General features: G+C 44.2%; 1 protein-coding gene and 1 long non-coding RNA gene across 2 annotated transcripts; both read left to right on the top strand.

Annotated features, from left to right (window-relative positions):
- The first annotated feature begins 7,744 nt into the window (after nt 1–7,744).
- On the top strand, nt 7,745–8,857 carry LOC135829786 (uncharacterized). The gene is made up of 3 exons (XR_010555918.1): nt 7,745–7,837; nt 8,145–8,209; nt 8,734–8,857. It is a non-coding gene; the product is annotated as an uncharacterized LOC135829786 (long non-coding RNA).
- A 1,075-nt stretch (nt 8,858–9,932) lies between these two features.
- On the top strand, nt 9,933–22,167 carry LOC135829785 (adhesion G-protein coupled receptor G2-like). Its single transcript, XM_065342168.1, has 10 exons — nt 9,933–10,170; nt 11,400–11,579; nt 11,894–11,979; nt 15,442–15,626; nt 16,306–16,574; nt 17,306–17,351; nt 18,312–18,424; nt 19,079–19,203; nt 21,581–21,852; nt 22,098–22,167. The coding sequence occupies exons 1-7, from the start codon at nt 10,096–10,098 to the stop codon at nt 18,392–18,394; spliced, it is 924 nt and encodes a 307-aa protein (XP_065198240.1). The 5' UTR covers nt 9,933–10,095; the 3' UTR covers nt 18,395–18,424; nt 19,079–19,203; nt 21,581–21,852; nt 22,098–22,167.
- Nucleotides 22,168–24,582: the final 2,415 nt, after the last annotated feature.

Genomic DNA, 24,582 nt, shown 5'->3' with positions numbered 1-24,582 from the left:
GTGTACGAATTTTTGCACGAACTTTGCGTTCTGCACATTTTCGTAGTTTGCGCGGGCCAAGTGCACGTACGCCATGACCCGATCTCACGAAATTTCCTACAAGAGTTCATTTCGCGTTCCCTGCAAGTTTCGCGTCCAAAGTTGCGAAGTTTCGCACTTCATGATGTAGAGCGAAAGTTTGTACGCATTTTCGTTTTGCAGAACCTCTCTAGTGACTCTTTTGTTTCATACGAGACGAGTCAATGAGTCGGTGTGGCTTAGAATCTTTCGCTGTAGGAGAAATCTATTCGTATGTCTATTGGAGAAATAATTGTCTTCACTGGTTATAAAATAGGTTAAGACAAACTCACAGAATAAATACCATCGGTCCCTTGGTGTTCGTCCTAAAGAGGTTCGACTGGATATCATTCATACTCACCAAAAGATGTGTAAGATTTTATTATCATGGAGTGCCTTGTTTATCTCTCAGTATCAGTACCTCCAACCATAGCCTTGGCCCTTTTATCCTCAGGATCAGTGTAGTTGTTAGAACGAGGTGTCGGACTCAACAATGGATTTGTTTACATTTTAATACATGTTTATTGTTCCTCCTTTGCTGTGTTTTAGAAAATCGTGGACTAACAGTTTGAAGTCATTGAACTACTTCCAAGAGTTGTATCGACATCAATAGGATTACGATTTCAGTGCAATATGATGCTGGATGACCTTATCACGATAACCCATGATTATAAATCATTATAAACACAGAATCAACAAAAACATCTGCGACACGCACCTGGCGCATGGCTCGAGTGTGGGGAAATCTGAAATATCTGAAAGGCAAGACAAATTTATGGCAGAGTCATGAAATTCTGCAACAGCAACATGCACAGAATGACCTCCGTATAAAAAAAGTATCACCACCTGACTACTCACATGTTTCCCCGCAGAAGAACATGCATTATGCTAGTGCCATTTTCTGCAAGAAAAGGCTTGCACATCAATGCGTATAATCAAGAGTACATAACCCCCATTATGTACTCTTGGTATAATACGGTATTGATGTGATCAAGAGTACATAAACCTCTTGATATGATGTGAAAGCCATCATTTACATATTGATATAGGGCATTCCATTGATTGGTGACAGAAAAAAACAAAAGAAATTATAGCAATAAAAACTGCTTTATGGCAGTTTTCTAAAAAAAGTTATTGTGTTCTAGTCCATGGACCCCGTCTAAAAAGTAAGAAATTAACGAAATGTGATAGCTGAAAATTAAAATTTCACACAAAACCTCACAATATTCACACACAGAATTAAAAGCTACATGTAGAAGACCTTTTCCCCTCGTGATCTTCTTTCCTATGCATGCATGTTGCCAATTGTTGGTGCAGTACAAGTTAAAGTTGAAAGCAGCATTTCAAGTGTTGTGATTATTGTGAGGTTTTGTGTGAAATTTTAATTTTCAGCTATCACATTTCGTTAATTTCTTACTTTTTAGACGGGGTCCATGGACTAGAACACAATAACTTTTTTTAGAAAACTGCCATAAAGCAGTTTTTATTGCTATAATACACTCTGCAGACACCACACTGCTAGCTGACCACTTTGCCCGCCTGTGACGTAACCACTCATATCAAAAATGCGTTGCGTATGTTCTCCATGGGCTGCGCCGTGGCTTTACTCTTGGATCTGCCGGCCAACACGACATTTCGGTTTTCTCTAATAATCTACCCTTGGCTTTCACTCACTCGGCATTTATATCCGAGCAATTAGCTGCTTCCTGCGCACGCAGCGAGACCACAGGCCCATTTCCGTCACCTCCATTTCAGTTCATGCGCCGCTCTGGTATTGGTGCCATCCCCAAAAAGAACGGCAAGCTGCGAATGATCCACCATCTGTCTAGTCCGGAAGGCACCGGCGCGAACGACAGCATTCCTGCCGAGCCGCTCTCTCTGCACTACGTGAGCATTGACAACGCGATCAACATCATCATGTCATGCCCACAGCCTGTGTATTTGTCCAAGCTCGATGTACGCAGTGCATTTCGGCAGATCCCAGTCCGCCGTCAGGACTTCGCTGGGAAGGCTCCTACTACTACGAGCGCTTTCTGCCTTTCGGCCTCCGCTCCAGCCCAGCCGTCTTTGACTCAGTAGCCACAGCAGTGAACTGGATCATGCAGCACGAGTTTGCTATAGATCACCGGCTTCATTACCTCGATGACATTCTCGATATCTCCACTGGTTTGGCTGCAGCCAACCAGCAACTCACCACCCCCCTCCGGGCATTCACGTATCTCGGCACTCCTCTTTGCTCCATCCCAGCTCGAGGGCCATAACCATCATTGACCTTGGTATTTTCCTAGACTGCGGCTACCTGAGGACAAGCTGTCCGAGATCCGTGCGCCACTCATGGCTACTATCAGCGAGCGCAGCATCGGCCAGCGTCAACTCGAGTCCCTCCTGGGGAAGCTCACTTTTGCTGCCCGAGTCATCGTTCCTGGACACACATTCATGCGTGAACTATGATCAGCGTGCCCTGAACTGTATCTGTGTATGCGAGTGCGGTGCATAAAGCCCACCTTGAGAATGGGTTTGCCGGCCCCTTAGTAGATGCGTGGCTTCTGGAGAGGGTGTTGAAGGGCATCCAGCGATGCCATGGTACGGCTGTACTCACCCCTCGCCTTCCTATAACTATGCCAATCCTACGACACCTGACGGATGCACGCCGGAAAAGTAGTATCCTGAATGGCCATGACAAGCTGCTCTACCAAGCCGCCATGCTGCTTCTTTGGATTTCTTCGGTGTGCTGAATTCACTAATGGCATCACACGGGGCTGTACTAGCTCCCCTGGTGACGGACGCTTGCAACTCTTCCTGCTTTCATCCAAGACGGACCCATTCGGTAAAGGCGTTACTAGTGACATTGGCCCGTCTGTACCGCCGTACTGCCCGGTCCGTGCCATTGTTAGCTACCCATTTGTCACTCGTCGCGAGGGACCAGAGCAACTCTTGTTCGTACTCTCGAACAGACAGCAGCTGACCAGGCAGTCATTCACAGTAACAGCATGGTCTCTTGTCGCTGCGGCCGGTGTACCATCCCAGTCGAACTACTCCGGGCATTCGGTCTACATTGGTGCAGCCACCACCGCTGCTATGGCTAGTGCCCCGACTCCTTCTTCCGAGTGGCAGGTCAGTGGAAAGAGCGATGCGTGTCTATGCTACATCCGGACTACAACACGCGCTAAGCGCCAGCTATCGTCCCGGCTTGCTGCCGTGCCATGGATGCCATGATCCCCAACTCGGGTGAGTAATGAGCTACTGAACTCTAGCTGCGCAATGCTTGCCTGTGCTGACATAAATTGACCCTTGCTGTGCGTCAATAGTGCTTAGCTAACGGAGTGCTGGTTTCATGGGTCCACTCTCACAACTGGTGTTATCTAGCTATTTGCTGCGGCTCTGCCTTGCGCTATATTACATCCATTTAGCATTGCAGCTCTACGTTGAGCTAACAGCAGCTCTACTTTGAGCTAACAGCAGCTCTACTTTGAGCTAACAGCAGCTCTACTTTGAGCTAACAGCAGCTCTACTTTGAGCTAACCGCAGCTCTACTTTGAGCTAACAGCAGCTCTACTTTGAGCTAACCGTAGCTCTACTTTGAGCTAACCGCAGCTCTACTTTGAGCTAACAGCAGCTCTACTTTGAGCTAACAGCAGCTCTACCTTGAGCTAACAGCAGCTCTACTTTGAGCTAACAGCAGCTCTACTTTGAGCTAACCGCAGCTCTACTTTGAGCTAACCGCAGCTCTACTTTGAGCTAACAGCAGCTCTACTTTGAGCTAACCGCAGCTCTACTTTGAGCTAACAGCAGCTCTGCTCTGAGCTAACAGCAGCTCTGCTCTGAGCTAACACCAGCTCTACTTTGAGCTTCAAACCAGTTGTTTCGAAACCAGCACTCCTCAATCCAAAGATGCCTCTTTGTTGACTTGTTTGTGTGAGGGATGGGGCTAATGGTGTACTAGCTGTGCTAGTACTTGTTAGCAACAATCCGAACTAGCGCACACACTGCACTGCATTGCTTTGTACTGCATTCAATACTGACGTCATGCGCTTTGTTTTGCTGCGTAATCACAAATGGCACCAGCCCATTTTGCGGAAAAGAAAAACAAATCTTGCTTGCCCTGTTGTGCTCTTCCAGACAACGGATCGTGCTTCAGCAGTGTTTCTTTTCCCACCATCCCTCCCTATCCAACTTATTCACACCATCATAATTATCGTACCCACTAATCGGGTCCACTCTCACAACTGGTGTTATCTAGCTATTTGCTGCGGCTCTGCCTTGCGCTATATTACATCCATTTAGCATTGCAGCTCTACGTTGAGCTAACAGCAGCTCTACTTTGAGCTAACAGCAGCTCTACTTTGAGCTAACAGCAGCTCTACTTTGAGCTAACAGCAGCTCTACTTTGAGCTAACCGCAGCTCTACTTTGAGCTAACAGCAGCTCTACTTTGAGCTAACCGCAGCTCTACTTTGAGCTAACCGCAGCTCTACTTTGAGCTAACAGCAGCTCTACTTTGAGCTAACAGCAGCTCTACCTTGAGCTAACAGCAGCTCTACTTTGAGCTAACAGCAGCTCTACTTTGAGCTAACCGCAGCTCTACTTTGAGCTAACCGCAGCTCTACTTTGAGCTAACAGCAGCTCTACTTTGAGCTAACCGCAGCTCTACTTTGAGCTAACAGCAGCTCTGCTCTGAGCTAACAGCAGCTCTGCTCTGAGCTAACACCAGCTCTACTTTGAGCTTCAAACCAGTTGTTTCGAAACCAGCACTCCTCAATCCAAAGATGCCTCTTTGTTGACTTGTTTGTGTGAGGGATGGGGCTAAGCTGAAAAAGCACTTCGCGAGCTTGAATTTCAGTGTTTGCACAGTACAGCGCCTAGTGAAGGGCTATCACCAGCAAATCGCTGACGAAGAAACTGCAGCTCATGTCGACATCTCCAGAAAGTGAGACCAATCTGGCGGACACCATTTGAAGCTCACAGAGGACAGGCCAAATGAGCTAATAAAAATAAGCACCAAGTCCTGAGGGAAACACTCGTGCAAAGGACCTTCAGGAAACTTGCCGAAAGGCCTGGTGCACGGCGTTAGGACTTATGCAGTACGCACAGGTACTGGTGTTACATCAAGCGGAAGCTCTCACTGCACTGCATGTACAAGCACCTGCGGCTCGCGTGGGTGCTGATCAGCAAGTAACTATTATTAGTACGAGAAACGCAAGAGGCGATTTGAAAAAAGGACACTGCGTGCCTTTTTGTCTCAAACAAAATCGCATTATTGCCACGAACGGGGATAACACTTACAGCCAACATTCGGGCAGTGAATATTCGACTGAGTTGCTTACTGACATGTAAATAATCGTGTACATAGTGCTTTGTGATCGTGGCTTGCTTCAGATATTCGTCTTTCCTGCCTGAGACTGTGACAAGTGTGAAGATAAGCGCCAATTGTAACTGGGCGGGCCAAGTAGAATAATAAACTCGTACCAGATGTTACATATCTTGCCTTCATGTGCAAAAATGGGTTAATGCGCAATGTGGCAAAGACCCCTCAAATACACTGCAGCATTGCTCAAATTGGAATTGGTTGCGCTAGTATTGAATGCTTGTATTGACAGAGACAATAATTATTCTGAACTAATTGTTATAGTTAGATGCCTCACTCTGATTTTTCCAGGTTACGGACTCCTGAAAATTGAGCTGGAGCTTAGGGGCACATGTCACATTGCGCTTGCTTCACTGTCTATTCCCTCGAAGTACTTTATCAAGCTTTCAATTCCTACATGTATTTCCATTCAGAGAGTACATTATCCTCTCCTTCTTTGTTCCAGTTCAACCATCCATCAACCCTCCAATACCAGCAACATTGCTCTCCTTTGACGGATCATCGTTGGCAGTTCCATGTGCATTTACTGGCAATCCTGAACCCACACCACGATGGTGTAGAGTCGACAGCAGTGGAAGATGCATTGCTGATAACCCTACCTGTACAGGACCAAGTGTCACACAAGAATCCTCCCAGTCCCTGGTGTTGTCTTTTGCCACTCTGCACCTGTGCAACACTGGGAGATATGCATGCAGAGTCAAAAACGGTATTGGAAGTGTTGAGTCAATATTTACTCTTACAGTACAAGGTTAGTAAAGTAATAATACTGTTTCGCTCCATGCTGGTGGACCTGTTATGATATTTTATCATATATTGGTGGCAACACATGAGCAAAATACCAAACTCTAAGATACTGATTCGAGTCTCATATTGATATCCAGTCTCTGCTGAGAATTATCTCACTCTGGGCTCCTTTGAAATGGAATTGAACAAAATCAGGTTGAGATATATCCAAAGCGTTTCTCCCAAAGCATTTTTGGTGTCAATCTTAATTTCCAAACAAGTCTATAGTACAAAGGCAGAAGAGGATAGAGAGAAGCGGAGAGGTAATTGTTGTAACGCTGCATTCATAGCAAGGCTAAGGCAATCTAGTTGTCGCTATGTGTGCATGAAACCTAGCGTTACAACAATGATCTTGCCGGTTGTCCCTTTTCTCCTCTGCCTTTGTGGTAATGTTCCATCCTTGCTGTTCGTGCTGATGTGACACCTCCATCAGCATGCAAACATGACCTGCTGCTGGTGGACTGTTGCATTCCCTGCAGGTTTGCAGTGTTTGTAGTCCTGAAGGATCCCACTCAGGCCCTGGAATCAGTAGTATCAATGTGACTTTTGCTGCTGCCACCCAAGCACACTCTTGCAGATAACATGCTTGGGATGCACATTCCAGAGGCATTGCTCTGCATCCCACCACAGCTCAGATCATGGGCCCCTACACTGCCAGTGGCTGCAGAAAAGGGTGCTGGACTAGTGCTGTGCTGCTGCTGCTGCACATAGTCATTCGCGCACTGGACAGGTGCACCATCACTGACTCGTGCTTTTTTTCTTTTCTTTTTTTTTACAATGATCATAGCGCAAAGACAAATACAAAAATATACATGTACATATGTGGGAGCAAAGTGATGGCGAGGCATTTCTCAGCCGACCTGAGGCCTCGACGTCATGGGGACATAACACGCACCAAACAGAAAGAAGAAGAAACAAATGAAAGGAGTGACAGGTAACTGATACGAAATGTTAGAAGGAGAGAAAGTACAGTTGAAGGAGGGGAAAGATGAAACAGCCAGTGTTTGGAGGATAGAGAGAGAAACAAAGAAATGGTATTAATGGGAGCAGGATGTGGAGCGGAGTTTGAAAGTCATGGGGTGAGGCAGACATGATGCTGATACTCAGAGATGGTCATGTGCCCACGACCAGTCGTTGGTCTTTAAATAGCGGTTGGCTGCAACCTTGAAATGTTGCAAGTTTCTTTGTGCAGAATGTACCAGAGAAGACTCCAGCGGGCACCTGGTTCCAGATGGGGACAACTGCGTGAGGGTAGGCTGGACACAGGTTGTTTCGGGAACGAACTGGAAGTTCTGGAAGCACTATTCACTTGACGTTTATTTGCGACAGTGAACTGAGTTCACCCCCACATGTCATGCATGGTGACAATAACAATGGTGACAGTGAATCTAAGCTACATGTATGTAATGCATGGCCTGATGAATCAGTTTTGAAAACTTGTGGTGTTAAAGACTCTAGTTAATCTTGGAACTCTCGCTTTTGTTGCAGTTTAATGTTATTTGGATATTGGCAAGGATAACATCTTTTTCTTGTTGCAGGCAGTGCACAGATTGGGATATTCGGGCGGTTTACAGGATCCGGTCTCTATGATGGTCAGACAAGCTCAAACGTTCAGAATCTCTTCAAATCCAATGTGAGCTGTAGTTGCATGAAATTCTTGTAAAATTGCAAAAGATTTCAGATGTTCTGTGAAACCTGAAATCTCAGGTAGACGTTTTGCGGGTGGTGTAGACCATCCAAGAAATGCCTGAGGCTTGCAACTGTGTTGAAGAGGACAAAATTGAAATGAACATTGTTTTAGATGACATGGGAGCCTCTTTTGACTGATTTGTCACGTTTGAAGTTTAACTATGGTCTCAGCTTTTTTGCATGGCTTGTTTTCTTGCTAACTTGATAGGCTGAGTTTTCAAGTTATCATTATTACTGTTTCCATATTTCAGGTGCTGTCAATATTATTCCCCAAGAGAGCACTGGAGATTGATTTCTTTTCAGACAGTCAACTTGGGTAAGAACATTATCCCTTGTCAGTTCTTTGCCACTTTGTCACACTCCCTGACTGTATATGGTCTGCTTAAATCGCTGAACAGTTTGTAACATTTTGTCCTTAACCATTTTTACGGTAAGAAAATGACTCGATTCAAAGCCAGCGAAGGAAAGTGGATAATACTGTCTGTAGACATTTTAAGCCTGAGTGCTCAAAGTGGTGCAGTTCCTTCACCTATAACTGCCCAGTACTGTGCGATTATCTGCTAAGCGCATAGATGTTTTCAATTTTGGAGGAAGACGATATAGAAGGACCGAAAATGGAACGTAATTAGTAGGTATTATTGTTGTGTAAGAGGTGATAGGTCGCATCTACTGGAAGTTACTTTCACCATACCCTGTGAAGTTGTTTATATTATCCCCCAGTTCATCAACGGATGATTGGACATTTATACCTCTAGCCTAACCAAGGCTTGAAAACTACCAGGGCTGAAAACAGTTACGCAACGACGCTAAATCCCACATTTCTACTACATGTCCACACAGATCATCAATGATTGAAGTGCACTGCGACCTCACCGCTCCAGCAGACTACATATCGGAGATCGGTGGCAATAACACGGAGGAAAATCTGCGCGAACGTTTCACAGATGCTCTACAAACTGTCAATAAGAAGTTGTATTTCTCGCCGGCCGAGCGCAGCGAGATAGGCGAGAAATGATTTCTCGCGAAATATTTTCAGTTGCAAATATGGCATCTGGTGTGTTCTTTGTTGTCGCTTCTTTTCCTGACTTCTTCAGTCAGTTTTGAGTCTCACCAGTGTGGACCGGTTTTTTCGATCTCCGTAGGATTTTCCTTGAACGAACTCCTTTGTCAGGATCCCTCGAACATAATGCTTCTTTCTCAGTGCCTTTGACATCCCCTCCGATCACATCGTCGTCGGCTTCCCTCGCGTCCCCCGAATCGCCGTCTTCGCCATCCAACTGACCAACATCCGAGACGGACAGGTCCCCTGCGTGACGGAATCTGACACGACCCGTGGAAAGCCAGCAGTTGAAACTGCAACACCCACAGGACAAGATCCAGGAGCTGAGGACACTGTCACGAACGGGCCTCAACCCCAAACTCCAGCAAACAAAACCCTCGCTCGTACTCGTAGCCAAAAATGCTGCGAACAACAGTTTGAACAAAAAATCGAACTGTTCGCAACCAAGGACGGCGCCAAGCCCCAGGTCCGTGAAAGACACCAGCAAGGCGCTATGTCATCCATCGACCATCGCGTGAGCCTGAGATACACAAGAAACAAACTTCTGAGAATTGCGGAGGAAAAGTTTGGAATGTGGTGGTGATGATTTGATGCTGATGATTACGCTGCACGCAAAACAGGCAGGACGAAGAAACATGCCATCTCCAGCAAAAGCAATGACCTCTGCAGTACCTACAGTAGCCTACAGCCGCAGCTGCCACTGGGCAATCAGCCATCGCCAGCCGCGAGATCACGAGGCCAGATGACGGATCGTGGCTGCCGCCAGTGACTATCCAGATAAGTTGAATCATTTAATAGGTTGTGCGACTTACAATCAAAACATGACTTGCTACTGAATTGAATACATCAAAAGATCATGCCTCAAACCTGAAAACAGGGGTGCAACTTTAAATAGAGTGAGACTGAAAATCGGTGAAGTACTTGACCTGTGTAATGCATTTCGCTCTTGCTTTCACATCTCCTCAGACGTGTGCAGTTCAACCACAACAACAGGAGGTAAACGTGGTGATTTCCACTGGCCCGAGACATTCCAACATGACACAGCTACACTGGATTGCCCAGTCGCATTGGAGGATGACCTTGTACGCTATGCTACAAGACACTGCGCTGAGGTTCCCAGGAAGCATAATCCCGGTTTGGCAATGGCTGAATGGGCCGCTCCGAATATAACAGCTTGCCCCACGCCAAGTACCGCTGCCTTGCAGCAACTGTCAAAGGTAATATCCTGCCTTAGATGACTGCATGAACTTTGTGCTATTGTGATTATGTATGCTTATATAACGTGAAGTGTTCCATCATAAATAGCAGCAGCAGGGTTGCAGACGCCAGGCTTCGTAGTATTATGGATTGTGTGAAGCTCTAACACGTTTCCCTCTTTGCCTACTGCTAACCAAGAATTGTATTACGCTGAAAAAGAGAATTTCTTGAATTTCATACCTGATAGAACGCACGGCACGTGCTACAGGCGAAGTACGAACAGATCTGCAGAGAACCCTTGAGAGTGGCGGGGGAGGGTGTACATCTTCTTGACTCTTACAACAACTGCCATGACTGCCTAGTGGGAGACGGGTTTATTGTCCAGGATACAACTGACGTCTAATCGGAACCGAGGCGTAGCGAAATGTGACAAAGGTCCTTGAGTATTCGGCAATTAGTGCTGAGAATTGCAGGAAGCACAACTGGTAGTACGCTGCACTATCAGTGCCATGCATGGCAGATAGCGCTGGCGCTGGTTGCAAATAATTTGTTTCCAATATCAACACCTAAAGTGGCTGTGTGAAAGAGGCACGAACAGAAAGTTCAACCATCGCTGTCCAGCTTCCACACTTTCACAAGTCCTCGTCGCCCACAATTATGTATATTTATCAACATGGTGTAAGTGAACTCTAGTTGTGGCAATACTAGCCAACACTCACTATTATTGCTACTTCACACAGTCTAACCGTTCTTTCTCAACATTTCGGCCACTCTGACCGTCTTCAGAATGAAGTGGGCAAGGCAGCAAGGCAGACTTTAAAACAGCTCTAGTTTTTTTACATTATGTGAGAACTGTCCCAACTATTGTGATCATGTGGGATGTGTTATTTTTCGCTAGAGAGTTTTTTCTTGCCGTTTCTGCTCCCACTTAGCCAGCATGTTGTTTCAAAGTCTGCCATACTTCCTTGCCCACTTCATCCTGAAGATGGTCAGAGTGACCGAATCATTGAGAAAGAACCATTTGACTGTGTGAAGTCAGTAGCAGTGCATCCAATTGTTGGATAGTATTGCCAAAATACTAGCTGATTAAAAGATATTTATAATGCAGCTGCGAGAAGTGTCATTCCGAATTAGTATGGTTTAAATGAATTTGGTCGAGGAAAATGAATACAGAGTTTGTGCGGCAGACAACCACTCCCACATTCATGATTACTATATTTTTGTACCTCACTTCTGTTTACATTCGCAGGTGGAATTTAATACCAGTCTGCCCGAGAATGTTCTTAGCACTTCCATAACAGTAGCAAGCCTGACCAACAATACGGAGGAGTTGACAACCGATGCTGTGGACTTTGCCTCCACGGCCATATTCAACCTTGTTGCAGCAGTCAGCAAAGATGAAGTGCTCAACCAAACTGTCGGGAAGGAGGTACGCAGGACTCGAACACTATAATACTAATGCAGTATTGATGCTTTATCACAAGTAATATGTATACCCGTAAAATAGGACATCATAGGAATACATGGGGGTCCAAAATTTGGATTGATCCCCATAACTTCTGAGGCCATGTTTTTACTCCGTTTTTACTCCGTTCTATTGACGGTCAATAATTAAGGTGTTGCAAGGCAATAACGAGTTATATTCCGAGCTTTGTGTAGATGTTTGCACTGACTACCCTACAGACATCCATTCAGTGACATATTTCTTACGGTGACTTTTCGGCGCTCGTTTTTCTCCAATAGATTGTGCAGAGTACCTTGAAGACGCTGGATAACATTCTCAGTGTGAACAGTGATGCCAAGGTCGTGATGTCAGCACCGGCAAAACGGTAGGGACTCCTACACTCCATATGACTTAACCCAGCTGGCCTAAGAAATCCAAAGACCACAAAAAATATTTTGCCAAACTCAGTGTGTTTCTCGCATGTATATGTAGGACTCAGTATAGAGTCCATGCACTATATGATGTCCAGCACCCTATAATTATGGAGTCCATTGGTCCAAAAATCCACTATACAGAGTCCAGGAGTCCACTCAGTTTTGATCAGCTTCATCCTGCCGCGCAATCCCCTATAAGGAGTACACTTTTTCTACAAGTCCCCTATTCACGGTCCAGGAGTCCAGTTTATCCAGTCACGCCGTCCTGTGTGTTGTGCCCCGAAAGAGAACACATTTTTAAAAAAAAATCAGTTTTGCTTGCCTCGTGGCAGCGCATTCCTTTCTTCACTTCAGCCATGGCTGCCAATTCTGCTGTGCAGTTCCTGACAGTAATCTGTCTCGAGCTAACCAAGGAAGATAAGGAGACGTTCAAAATCAAATCTGGAAAGCGTCTTGTGGTTCTCTGAAGACGTTTCATCAGTGCGCGGGATGAAAGCAGAAATTGCAGAACGAGAAAAGTTCAGCACAGTTCAAATCTGACGAGTCAGGTACACTGACGCTCTCTTTCGTTCGACGCCACAAGGATCCCCTGTTTGGCTGGCCATTGCTGCCAGTAAGACGTTTGAACGGTTTCATCAGAGCGATGGATGAAAGCAGAAAGCGGAGAAAGAGAAAAGTTCAGCACAGTTGCAATCTGACGAGTCAGATACACTGACACTCTCTTTCGTTCGACGCCACAAGGATACCCTGTTTGACTGGACAAGAGCTGCCTGTACCACCGTGTCAAAAGGCTGTCCAACTACATGGCAGGACGATGACTGAGGTAAGGAAGCTTTTACTAGTTTCGATTGGTCTGCTGTTCTGTCGTTATGCTTGAATTTTTTTTCCATTTTCAAGGAGCGTATCGCGTTTGTTTGATGTTGCTTGAATGAATGCCCTAAAAGTAATCAACCACTTCGTAATAGTCCTCAAGGACTGCAAGGACTTTGCATCAATCGTATATGATCGTCTAGCTATCATCAATTTTTATTTCATGATAAATGTATTTTTATCCCTGTGATAATTATGTGAACTACACGACACTCTTCCTGTAGTATGATGTCGAATACAATGGGATCCACAAACGCAGTGTCAGTGTACTAGTAGTAGTAGGACTAGGAGGATTGCTTGTATGCCAATGACAAGAAAAAGCTTCTCAAGCTAATACTCGTATTCCCTGAAGTAACCGTTTTGATGTCACGAACATGACATTGTGTCAGTGAAACTGCCTCGTGACAACAAATCATTGCATTTCCATCTTGGGGAAGACTGACTGACAGCAACGCTGTACAGATTGTTCAAATCATCTCATTTGAATTTAGTTGCAGTGAAGTGAAACACTGTGTACACTACATGTATGTTGGTGTGTCTGTGCGTTTTGAGTGTGCACAAACGATATTATTCCTCGTATTACTAATAGATTATTGAACCCATCATCACCTGTTCACAGGTCTTAGAGTGGATTGATGTTCATTGACCATCACATTCGTTGAGAACTTGGTAGTTGTGTGCTCCCATGCATCATTCCGGTAATAAGCGTATCCTTGTGCTATCTATTTGTTGCAGTTGTGCTGATCTTCAGAAGCTTGCGGAACTGAGTGCTGCTGAACATTTGCATGGCCATGAGCAATGGTGAAGCTTGCTATTGCACTCTCAGCATGTGCTAGTATTATGCTGACCACTGCACTATGTTACTCTCTAACACTACTACGTGTATGTAAACGTGCGTGTACCCGTCCCCGTACGCATCCGTTTCCTATAATTATTTGTTATCCCTCTTGACTTTACATGTAAATGGGTGGACGTTTGCATGGCTGTTGGAGTTGCGTGTGTATTGTGTCTCTTCTCTTTTCTTGGTGTTTTATTGGCGTTGTATAAGTGTGTGTGTGTGTGTGCGCGTGCGCGCACAATAATTTGAAATCAAATAATTAATCCTGGGCTCTCCATTAATCTCTTTCGATTCTTGGTTTTTTTCTAGGTATTTTCTTGGCGTTGTGTGGGTGTGTGCATGTGTGTGTGCGTGCACAATAATTTGGCAACACTACATGATTGAGATATTGTAATTTGCAGCGTCTGCGAAGAGACCACTTGATTTGAGGATGGTGTTTGTAGGGTTTTTCATGTAATGACGTGGCTGCAGTGGCGCCTCAATACATATTTTTTTATCTTTAGAAGTGAATGATGTAAAGGATTAAAGGTAGAGGCCGTTTTCTGGTTAATATTCACTGCTTACAGCAGATCCTATGTCTATTTTCGAACTCGATAGGGGATGCGTAATTGGCTGGACTTTATACAGGGGGTGTTGTCCACATAAAGACTCTTTATAGTTGATATCAAAGTTTGGACTCCGTACAGTTGATTTTGGACCAATGGACTCTATTATAGGGGTGAAGCCAATTGGCTGGACTCTATTATACAGGGAGTGATGTCCATCGAAACTTTGAGCTCACAGTTGATTCCAAGTTTGGACTCTGTACAGTGGATTTTGGACCAATGGACCCTATATAGGGGTTGGACATCATATAGGGGCTGGACGCTCTACTGAGTCCAACATATATACTCCGACCAAAACTCTTTGAGCTAATTTGAAGATGCGCTGTCACTTTCTGGAATTATTTGTGTTGTGTTCCACCAGTGACTCTGAACTTCACTTGATAAAACCGTATGATATCACAACCGATAGCTTTCCGCAGATAGAGAAACCTTCCAGTAGAATTACTTTCGTTCAGTGTATTTATCTAGCAATTTGTCTATTTGGCTCCAGATCTTGATACCAGCAAAATGTTCTCATTCGTTCTTCAGCACCTTGAAAACTGAGCGTAACAAAAAAAACTGTCAAACAGACATGCGGAAATACATGTCAAAATTCTCCGCGTTCGCGTAGACTGCTACTGGTGCTGTATTAATGCTCCATTCACAACGTGTGGATCTGTTCAAGCATGGAACACAAAATAAACTACTTCACGTTAGAAATTTCAAATGGTGAACGGCACTATTCGGCCAATAGAATGTAAAGAACTCTTCCTCTCCTCTCCTCTATGCGCTTTCACCGCCGACTCACTTCTACCTTCCGTAGCCATTACATACTCCAACAGCCATACAAAGAAGGGTTGCAGGTAGATACTGAAATTCCTCCTGACAGCTGTTTCGCCTGTCAGCTGTCAGGAGGAATTTCATCATCTACCTGCAACCCTTCCTTTTATGGCTATTGGTGTGTGTAATGGCTACCGAGGATAGCAGTGAGTCGGCTGTGAGAGCGCATGGAGGAGAGGAGAGGAAGAGTTCTTCACCTTAGAAAGTTCAAACTATTGGCAGTATTTGAACAATTCTCCCAAATAATTAATAATCCCCCTTCCCTTTTCTCCCTGCTACAGACCTGCAAAGTCCATGGAACGACTTGTATCTACTGTTACAGTTGAGGTGAATGAACCTTTCCAGGAGCAGCAGGAGAATATTGCATTTGCTGTTAGCTGCCCTGTGAATAGCTTCTCAACCCAAGCATTCCGCTCCAAGTCCCCCGGAGGGTTTTTCCTGGGGGAGACGAATGCATCCGCAACGAGTAAGCATGAATATGTGTATATCTTTCTGACTATGTAGCTCTTTCATAGTCAAACCTAGATCCAAAACACCTTTCCAATCAACGTGATGGCACATCTAATGTATTTAAGTTACCGTCATCCATATAGGCGCTCCTTTGGGATGTACTGTTCAGCTGCTTTTCAAAGCTTGTCGCTCTGAAACATGGAGCATAATGCGCTATTTGACCACAAAACTGAAAGGGAGTACTGAGACATTCCACTGCATGAAAGTCAGCTTGAGCACTGCTCAATAGCACAAACCAAGGGCCTGTCGAGCAGTGCTCAAGATTACTTTCATGCCGTGGAATCTCTCAGTAATCCCTGTCAGTTTTGTGCTAGATTGTGCACATCTGACTGTTCAAAATATCTGATTTATTTGGTGGACTCGATCGCATACATTGAGCCCACGTTAAATTTAATTCCTTGGCCCACCATCTGAATAGACCAATTTAAGACCGTATTTAGTCAGGGACCGATAAATGTATGTTTTTTCAGGGGCTAGTGGGCCAACAATGGTTAAGAAGATCTCCTACAATTTGACTGAACTGCAACTACAATTAGATGTTCCTATTTGAAGTCTCTGTTTAGTATACATTTGTGATGCCACAGCACTGTGGGACATGTTAACTACTCTATTTTCGTTTTTGTCGATAATTCCAGTGACAAGGTTTGGCGTTGCATTTGACATCTCTGGCTACACAATCCAGACAGCAACTGAGCGTCTGTCTCTCTCAAATGATTCCCTGTGTAATATTGCCCCAACTCGCTTCATCCTCTACAAGACGCAAACCTTATTCCAGGATGGAAATTTGTCAGCCAACACATCAGTAGCTACGGAGATCATTTCAGCTCAGGCTGGCGACTCGCAACTCAGTGACCTTCAAAGGCCAGTTGTAATGTCATTTGATATTCTCACTGAATCGTCTGTGGTACGTTATTCAGGGCTTACATGTAAAACTAAAAGAAATGATGCATGTGGGAATTTTTTGACATGCTCTCTTAAAAGAGAACATGTCTGGGTCGATCTATCTAATATCACTCAAAATTTGTGGGTAAGTTTCCTTTGGGGCGTAGATCGACTGTGCGAAGCCCGCGGAAATGTGTCTGAAGGGAACTATAAGAGTTCTGGTGAAACTTCCCGAGAAAGTGTGTATCCTATGTGATGATACGCCTATGCATGAAATTCTGAGTGAGAGGAATTTTATTATACCATGTCTAAGTCGCTGAACCGGAGTGTATTCAAGTAGGCTCTTGGTTAGATAAACCAAAATCAACACACAAATCAGAGCATGCCTAATATGTGATGTAATGGGAATACTAAACGATGTAGTAGACATGCATGTCTCGCATGTTGGGTCGTGCCTTTGCTGTTTCCGCAATGCTGAGCTCATTGACTCGCCAGTTTGACACTCTGGCAGGGTACGTTCGGGCCTGGCTTTGGAAAATGTATTTTTCTTTGCTAACAGTTTCGGCTTCATTTTCTCTATGCTGCGCTGATGAGTCCATAAAGTTCAAGACGATTCTGTCTGCAGATTGAGTAGACATGTATACACTGTGTAGATAGCTACTTTGAACACCAGATATCGCTCTTGTTGAGTCTTGGTCAAATTTTAGCATTCAGTGTGGATTTCCCATTTGTACTGTCCTCTCTGTCGTTTAGGATGAAAAGGTTAATGTGACTTGCGTCTACTGGAACTTTGATCAAAGTAAGAATGTTTACAATCCTCTTTCATTACCTGATATCTACAAAATCAATAGCAACTATTTCACTTTGTCAGTGGCTTTCACCTCAGGTCATACAATCATGCCTGAGCAGTGGACTATGTCTCTGTTAAACAACAATGGAGAAATTATGACCAAAGAAGCTTCACAATGTTGGGACTGTACATCCCTGAATAGGGAGAGCATCAACTCCCACCACCATTGGCCGAGAACTAGCTCGACAATGATAACTTTTTTCACATATCTTACCATACTGCTCATGAGAAAAGCACTACACATGTGTGCTGTAAATCACTGACTGTGTGCAGACCGGACCAGTGCAAAAAGCCATTTTCTTTCAACCTTAAGTTTAACAATTACTCAAGATCTTCATTAAAAATGTAGGCTTCCTGGAAAGCCCTTAGAAAGAGAAAGTTGAAACGCTAGCATTCCAAAACAAGTCGTTTGGTCTGCGCCAGTTCGCTCTTCTCTTTCGCACCTTTTTATGGCAGATAGCAGCAGTCTGTGTGCCATTTTTAATGAGTTTCACCTCACTCCGTATCCAGGAAGGTGTGTGAGCCCATGATGATAATCTACACACACACACATACATACACCCATGGCTTCGTTTTAAACCTCTTCAACCACACATTGTGCTCCAGCCGTTGTTCCTGTGGATAGATGGGAGTTTTGTCTTCAAGTTGCAGATGACAGTGTCCGAAATTTCACCAGAAATGGGTATGTTACGATTGAGCGATAGAACGGTTTTTATTCCAAGAGCTCGAAATCTGTACATGTGGTCCATAAAGGGTTATTAGACACACATGGCTGTGATAGGATAATGTATCTCGCTACGAGGGATGACAACTGAGTACTCAGATGAAACTACAGTGCTGAGTACAGCACACATGACTCTCGTTATGTCGTGCGTTGACGCAAATGTTCTGACTTTATATCCATGTTAGATAATGGAAACGGTGGCTGGGATGAACGCGGATGCACACGGGTCTACGGTGGTGTGTCAGCAAACCGGACAGTTTGCTCCTGAAACCACCTGACCAACTTTGCTGTTCTATTCGTAAGTGTCCTGCAACCACCTGACCAATTTTGCTGGTCTATTTGTTAGTCGAAATTGTCCAAAATTTGGAGCAAGGGACTAACGTGTTCAAATATAGTCCTGTAATGATTAGCATATTTGGCACAAATGCACACAATTCAGTAGACACTCTTCCTTCTATCAAACATTTTCTTTCCCTTCTCTTCAGGATAGTACAGGGAATGTTGGAAATTCTGAAAAACACATAACTGTGTAGAAAAAGAAAGAAGAAGTCAATACTTCAAAATAGGCTGTAAATTGATTAAAGTGTGAAAAACTCAAAAGTAAAAGCTGCAAGTTGTAGACAAACACATTGAACACATCAGGGAACACTTTCACACTTTCACGAGGTGTGACACCAAACAACTGCAATGATAACACATTCTGCTTCTGTGGACATAGTTCTGGATCTACTTTACGAATATACAAGGCTTCTAACAAGGAAAGACGTTTGATAGAAGGAAGTGTCTACTGAATTGTGTGGATTTGTGTCTTTGCATGCAAAGGTTCAGATGGCGAAACTGTTTTTTCACCGCCTCCAAACTACCGCTTGAATATTTGACAAAGTAATTCCACGGGTCATTGCACACATTCAGAAACACAACTCATTATACTTTGCTGCCTTTGTGTATCTAGACGCGTAGTGCCATTGATGAGGTCAAAGACGTTCCTCACGTAGTGCTCCAATACGTTTCACTGGTGGGCTGTGGACTCTCTATGTTAGGACTGCTCGGCAACGTCATCCTCATCACGCTTGTACCGTAAGACCAGTACCTGGTAGTTTTTGTTTGTGAAATGAAGCAGAAATGAAATATTCTCCACTATCCTTGTCTAATCATGATGTGTAGCAAGTCTTAGCCTTTGCTTAGGATACACGTCAGATTCTTATCATAGAAAGGAGTACAACATCTACCGGTAAATTTTGTCATATAACTACATCTCTCAGCCACTTTAGCGAATGCCAGACCCCAATCTGTATTATACAACTTAGTATTCTGCCAATACAGGGGATACTTAGATCCCAGCATGCACAGAGGCGAGGGACCACTTCAAACGTGGTTTCAGGATATAAAATGAAACAACCTGCAGATACATTCAGTGAATAGGAAACCAATTACTTTCTTTCACATCTTCATGAACTTGACCTTTATCAGTAAGTAAACAGCCGTGGATTTTTCCTTATTTCCACGATGGTCCATAACAGATAATGGAAGATACTATTATTCAGACTTGTCTTTTGAAAGTCGAATAAAATCACTGAAATAAGTTATAAATTCCAATAAATAACAGCGGAGCAGTATTTACATCGTGAACTATGTCCACTAATGCCGGTCTAAATGAATGATACCATGAGGCATGAATACATTGATAATTTGAACCGGAGAGCTTGGAAGCTCAGGGCCCTACGCCATGCTTTTTGTCTAGCTCACCATGCTTTATTAGAACTGATGGAAATGTGTTTTTCCATTGATTGGCTACATCATTGTATTGCAAAAACGTTTCAATCAAATTTGAATATGAGTTAGGCAATAGTAACAATATTTCATTTTTTTAAGACATAACCTGGGATTCATTTCGCAAACATACTCATTCTTCCAAGTTGCTTTACGTTATGATACTGCATTTAAAAGCCCCCCAATTGATTATTGTGGCCGGCTGTCTTTGATGGTACGGTGCGGGATAGGTACATGCACGGGATAGCGCCAGGCATCCTTTTCGTAAGCCGTTCTTCGGCAACAGCTCTCGTCTTCATCTCTGGTGCGGTGTAATCTAGTGACTTCGTACATGCGTTATAATAGACCAATCCCGTTTTCTGGGTTTGTGAAAGGGGCCACGCGTGCAAGTCAGCTCGTGTGAAGTGCATGGTTTTTGTATTTAGTTGTTATGTGGCAGCTTATAGGACAGAGAGACTTTTGCTCCCCGAGCTTGTGTATGTGAAAGTAATAGTGTTTTACGTTGACCATGACCGCTACAATGCCCGTCCACACCACAACGAACTGATCGGCTACATCATTGTATTGCAATAAGTTTCCATCTGTTCGAATAACATGCATGATGAGCTAGGCAAAAAAGCATAGCGTAGGGCCCTGAGCGAACAAAATATACTTTCTCTTTGCGTTCGAGGGTAATACGACACCGTCTACCGCCTTGATGACCTAAGCAAAAAAAACATAGGGAGGTTATATATCTTCACTAGTTTGAGGGAAAGAGACAAACGGGATAAGTCTGAAGAAAAAATTGATTGTCACCACCAGGACTTGAACCAGGGACCCTCGCTTGTAGCTAGCGACGCTCTAACCACTCAGCTATGGTGTAGTCGTTTTCCCAACAGAGACTGTTCAACATTTTCCTCAGTCCTCTTAACTCACACTTCCTGTGAATCCACAGAGGCGGGTGGGACGCAGCCCTCACTGTACCCCCACACTTCACGTACACTCTAGCACGCGGGGAGCCCCGAGTCAAAAATCTTCACTAGTTTGAGAGAAAGAGACAAACGGGAAAAGTCTGAAGAAAAAATTGACTGTCACCACCAGGACTCGAACCAGGGACCCTCGCTTGTAGCTAGCGATGCTCTAACCACTGAGCTATGGTGTAGTCGTCATCCCAACAGAGACTGTTCAACATTTTCTTCAGACTTCGTAACTCACACTTCCTGTGAATCCACACAGGCGGGTGGGACGCGGCCCTCACTGTACCCACACACTTCATGTACACTCTAGCACGCGGGGAGCCCCAAGTCATAAAATCTTCACTAGTTTGAGGGAAAGAGACAAACGGGAAAGTCTGAAGAAAAAAATTTTCTTTTTCCTTTTTTCAGACATAACCTATAGGATTCGAACCCGCACCATGGATCTGCATGCATTCCCCAATGCACTTCGCATACATACTCATTCTTCCAAATTGCTAATCGTTATGATCTTGCATTTGAACGCCCTATTTGAATATTGTCGCCAGCTGTCTTTATTGGTACGATGCGGGAGAGGTACAAGATAGCGCCAGGCCTGCCGAGGGCACAAACTAACACAGAATTAAAACTGTGTGGACCCTGGCTAGCGCCAGACGTTACTGGAGTAATGTGTTTTGCATAGCTACGGGAATAAAAGTTTTAATAAACGTTTGTTTGTTCGTTTTCTTTAGAAAGCTTCGTAGTCATCTTCATCATCGCATCCTCTTCGGATTCAGCATCACCCTTCTCATCTTCCTGACTCTCTTCACCGTTATGATATTTTATGATAACTTGGAGAAGAGTGTGATAGCCTGCAAGTCCATAGCCATCATGCTACACTATCTACTCCTGTGTGCTTTCATGTGCATGTCAGTGGATGCGACTTTCCTGTACAAACAAGTCGTAATCGTCTTTGATGATAGAGGCGACCGACAGAGGAAACTTATTCTTTCTTCTGTTTTCGGTGAGGAACACACCAATACTTCCACCCAAAATTTCCATTAGAAAGAAAATGAGTGATCGCAATGTTTGGGCAATGCCAGGTTATTTTGTGTACTGGAATTAGGTGAAAATAGCTTTTCCGATTACGAACCGTGCTACTTGAATTACGGTTGATTTCAATGTTGCTCATCTAGTAAAAACACAATTCAGTATGGTACATATCGTTGATTTGTTGCCGTTTCTCCCTCAATCTACATGTTTCTCCAGTACTTCCTATGGTAGTGGTTAGTATCATGGCTGGAGCTACAAATGCGGAAGCATATGGAATGGGAAATCGGTAAGTTTGCTGGTATGATAACTACTTAGCGTTGTCTAGTTGTTCGATGCAGTATATTATGCAAGTGTGTAGGGAAGAGAAAGTAGTTCGCCGTCTGACACATAATCACTCCCTATACTTTCAAATGATCTTGAGGTGCTCCTGCCACGCTTGTATGGCATTCTCACACACACACGCCACATCAGATGACAATGTTATAGTACACGTACCTGTAAGTTTGCATGTTACAAATAAACTGTGTTAAGAGCATCCCACATTCCCATATCATAGAGAGACTCTAGATCGCAGTTACCGTCTACTTTATCCATTCATTACCTTCTATATGTATCTCTTTATCGCTATTACTTCTCTCTCCCGTGGATACTCTCTCTCTCTCCTGCTGTTACTCTCAATCTGTCTACCTTTCACTCTCATCCTACTCCAGCTCTGGGTTTTCCTTTCTCTCTCCCTCTCTCTCTGAAGTACTTGTAAGTCTGAAAAATTGATGGTGGTGTGTATAAATTTCGGCCTCCCAGGGTCAAACACATCTTGCCCCCACTCACACGTCAGCCGGTACTACGTTTTTTGCATACACTGAGACACTGAACCTCGGAAAGCCTATTTTCGACCGCAACAATTTTTGAGCCAAAATGCCAAGGTAGAAAATAGCCGAAAATAGGTAGGCAATAGATATGCTCCGAATAAGTGTTGACTTTCAGTATTTTGAACATCCTTCTTTGCTCTGCTCTTCTTTTCTTTTGGGCAGATGCTGGATTCGGCCAGGCACAGCATTTTTCGCTGGCTTGGTCACACCGATTGCTCTGTGCATCCTCTACAATATCGCATTGTTCGTGGCTGTACTATATGCGTTGGTCAAACGTAAGAAAAAGACCAGCGCAATAAAGAAGTCCCAGAAAGGAAAATCCCTGCTGGCGATTGTCGCCTCCCTTTCCATTATGCTAGGCTTGACATGGCTATTTGGATTTATAGTGGTCATCAACAGTCACATAGCAATTCAGTACACCTTCACAATTCTAAACTCGCTGCAGGGATTTGCAGTTTTTGTGCATACAATCTTGGGCAAGGAAGCAAAGGAGGGTATCCGTACCAGGACATCAACGTTGACATCTGTGATTGGGAACTCCTGGAATATGCGTCGCACACGTGGTTATTCGACCAGTGCCACTCACGCCACCATGGACAATAATTCAGCGCCACTTAGGTCTAAGAAACGAATCACAAGTTTGTCAAGTCTGGCATCGGCGTCCCGTGATAATGCAGATTGTATTCCAGCACAAAGCAGTGTGGCTGAGTGGCCTCTGAGCAGAACAAGCTCAGCAGACTGTGGCACTGTGCCTGGATATGATGTCTACCCGGGTACAGAGTCCGTGCCCATGGAGGAACTCATCCTGTGGTCGCAGTCCTACCCAGCTCAAGTGCGTGATGAAGCTTGCCTTGGAAATGATGAACCACTTGTTGAAGTACATCAAATTTGAATACTCGCTGAGCACGCACAATTGCGATGTGGCATAACTTCATAATAAGAGTTATAAGAGGCAGATTTTCTTTTCTTTCTAGGATCCACAAGAGCAATATAGAGAAAGGCGCCTGCACCCGACAGCTATTGTGATTCTGGAGTTCTGACATTGCTGGCAGATTTGCATAACTGGCCTGGAGCACTCTAAACGTCTGGTTATGGTCAAATCGTGATCAATAAAACCCAGTATCCGCGGCGTGCTTTTGTGAGTCTAATCCTTATGATTGTGTTCGCGAGGGTATACAAATCAGCAGACCAATGGGTTCGGTAAGTCCCAACGCATGCCTTATGCCATTTTCATACAGATAATATTCATTCTTGCATGCTTATACATGAACTATATCTTGCAGCTAAAGTTTTTGTTACTTACTGAGCAGCGTTGTGTCTGTGTTCACTATTTCCCTTTTTCTTGCTGTATAACGTGGTGATGCCTTTTTGTCAATTTTTTCAAAATGAATCATCTGTTTTGGTTGAGCATATGAAAAACAAAAAAGGCAATACCTTGCATAACCATTTATGGTTTGGGGCTGAACTTTTTGGTTTTCTTCTCTATTGGTCCCCTTACTTTTTGAAACGTACATGGGGATTGCTCAGAGAGGCTCTAGAGGCTCCGAGCACTGGTGCTGCATTGGTGACAAATTTGAAGAAGATCTTAATGTAGCAATTGTTTCTTCGTTATTTGTATTCTTTCTTCTTACTTTCGTTGTCTGATGATTGCCTAGCGCCATGGAACTCTTAGTTACAACTCTAACGCCCTCCGCTGAGTTAGCTAGTCTTACATCATAATTATTGTTTTTAGTGTTATTCAGCATACTCCAGGGTCATTGGGCATGTGTGGGTGTGGGTATGTGTGCGCGTGGGCATGATTGTTCTTCTTTGTGTGCGTAAGCGTGCGTGAG

This window comes from Sycon ciliatum, chromosome 13 (genome assembly GCF_964019385.1).
Source record: "Sycon ciliatum chromosome 13, ocSycCili1.1, whole genome shotgun sequence".
NCBI lineage: Eukaryota > Metazoa > Porifera > Calcarea > Leucosolenida > Sycettidae > Sycon > Sycon ciliatum.
This window is presented reverse-complemented; position numbering and strand designations above follow the sequence as displayed.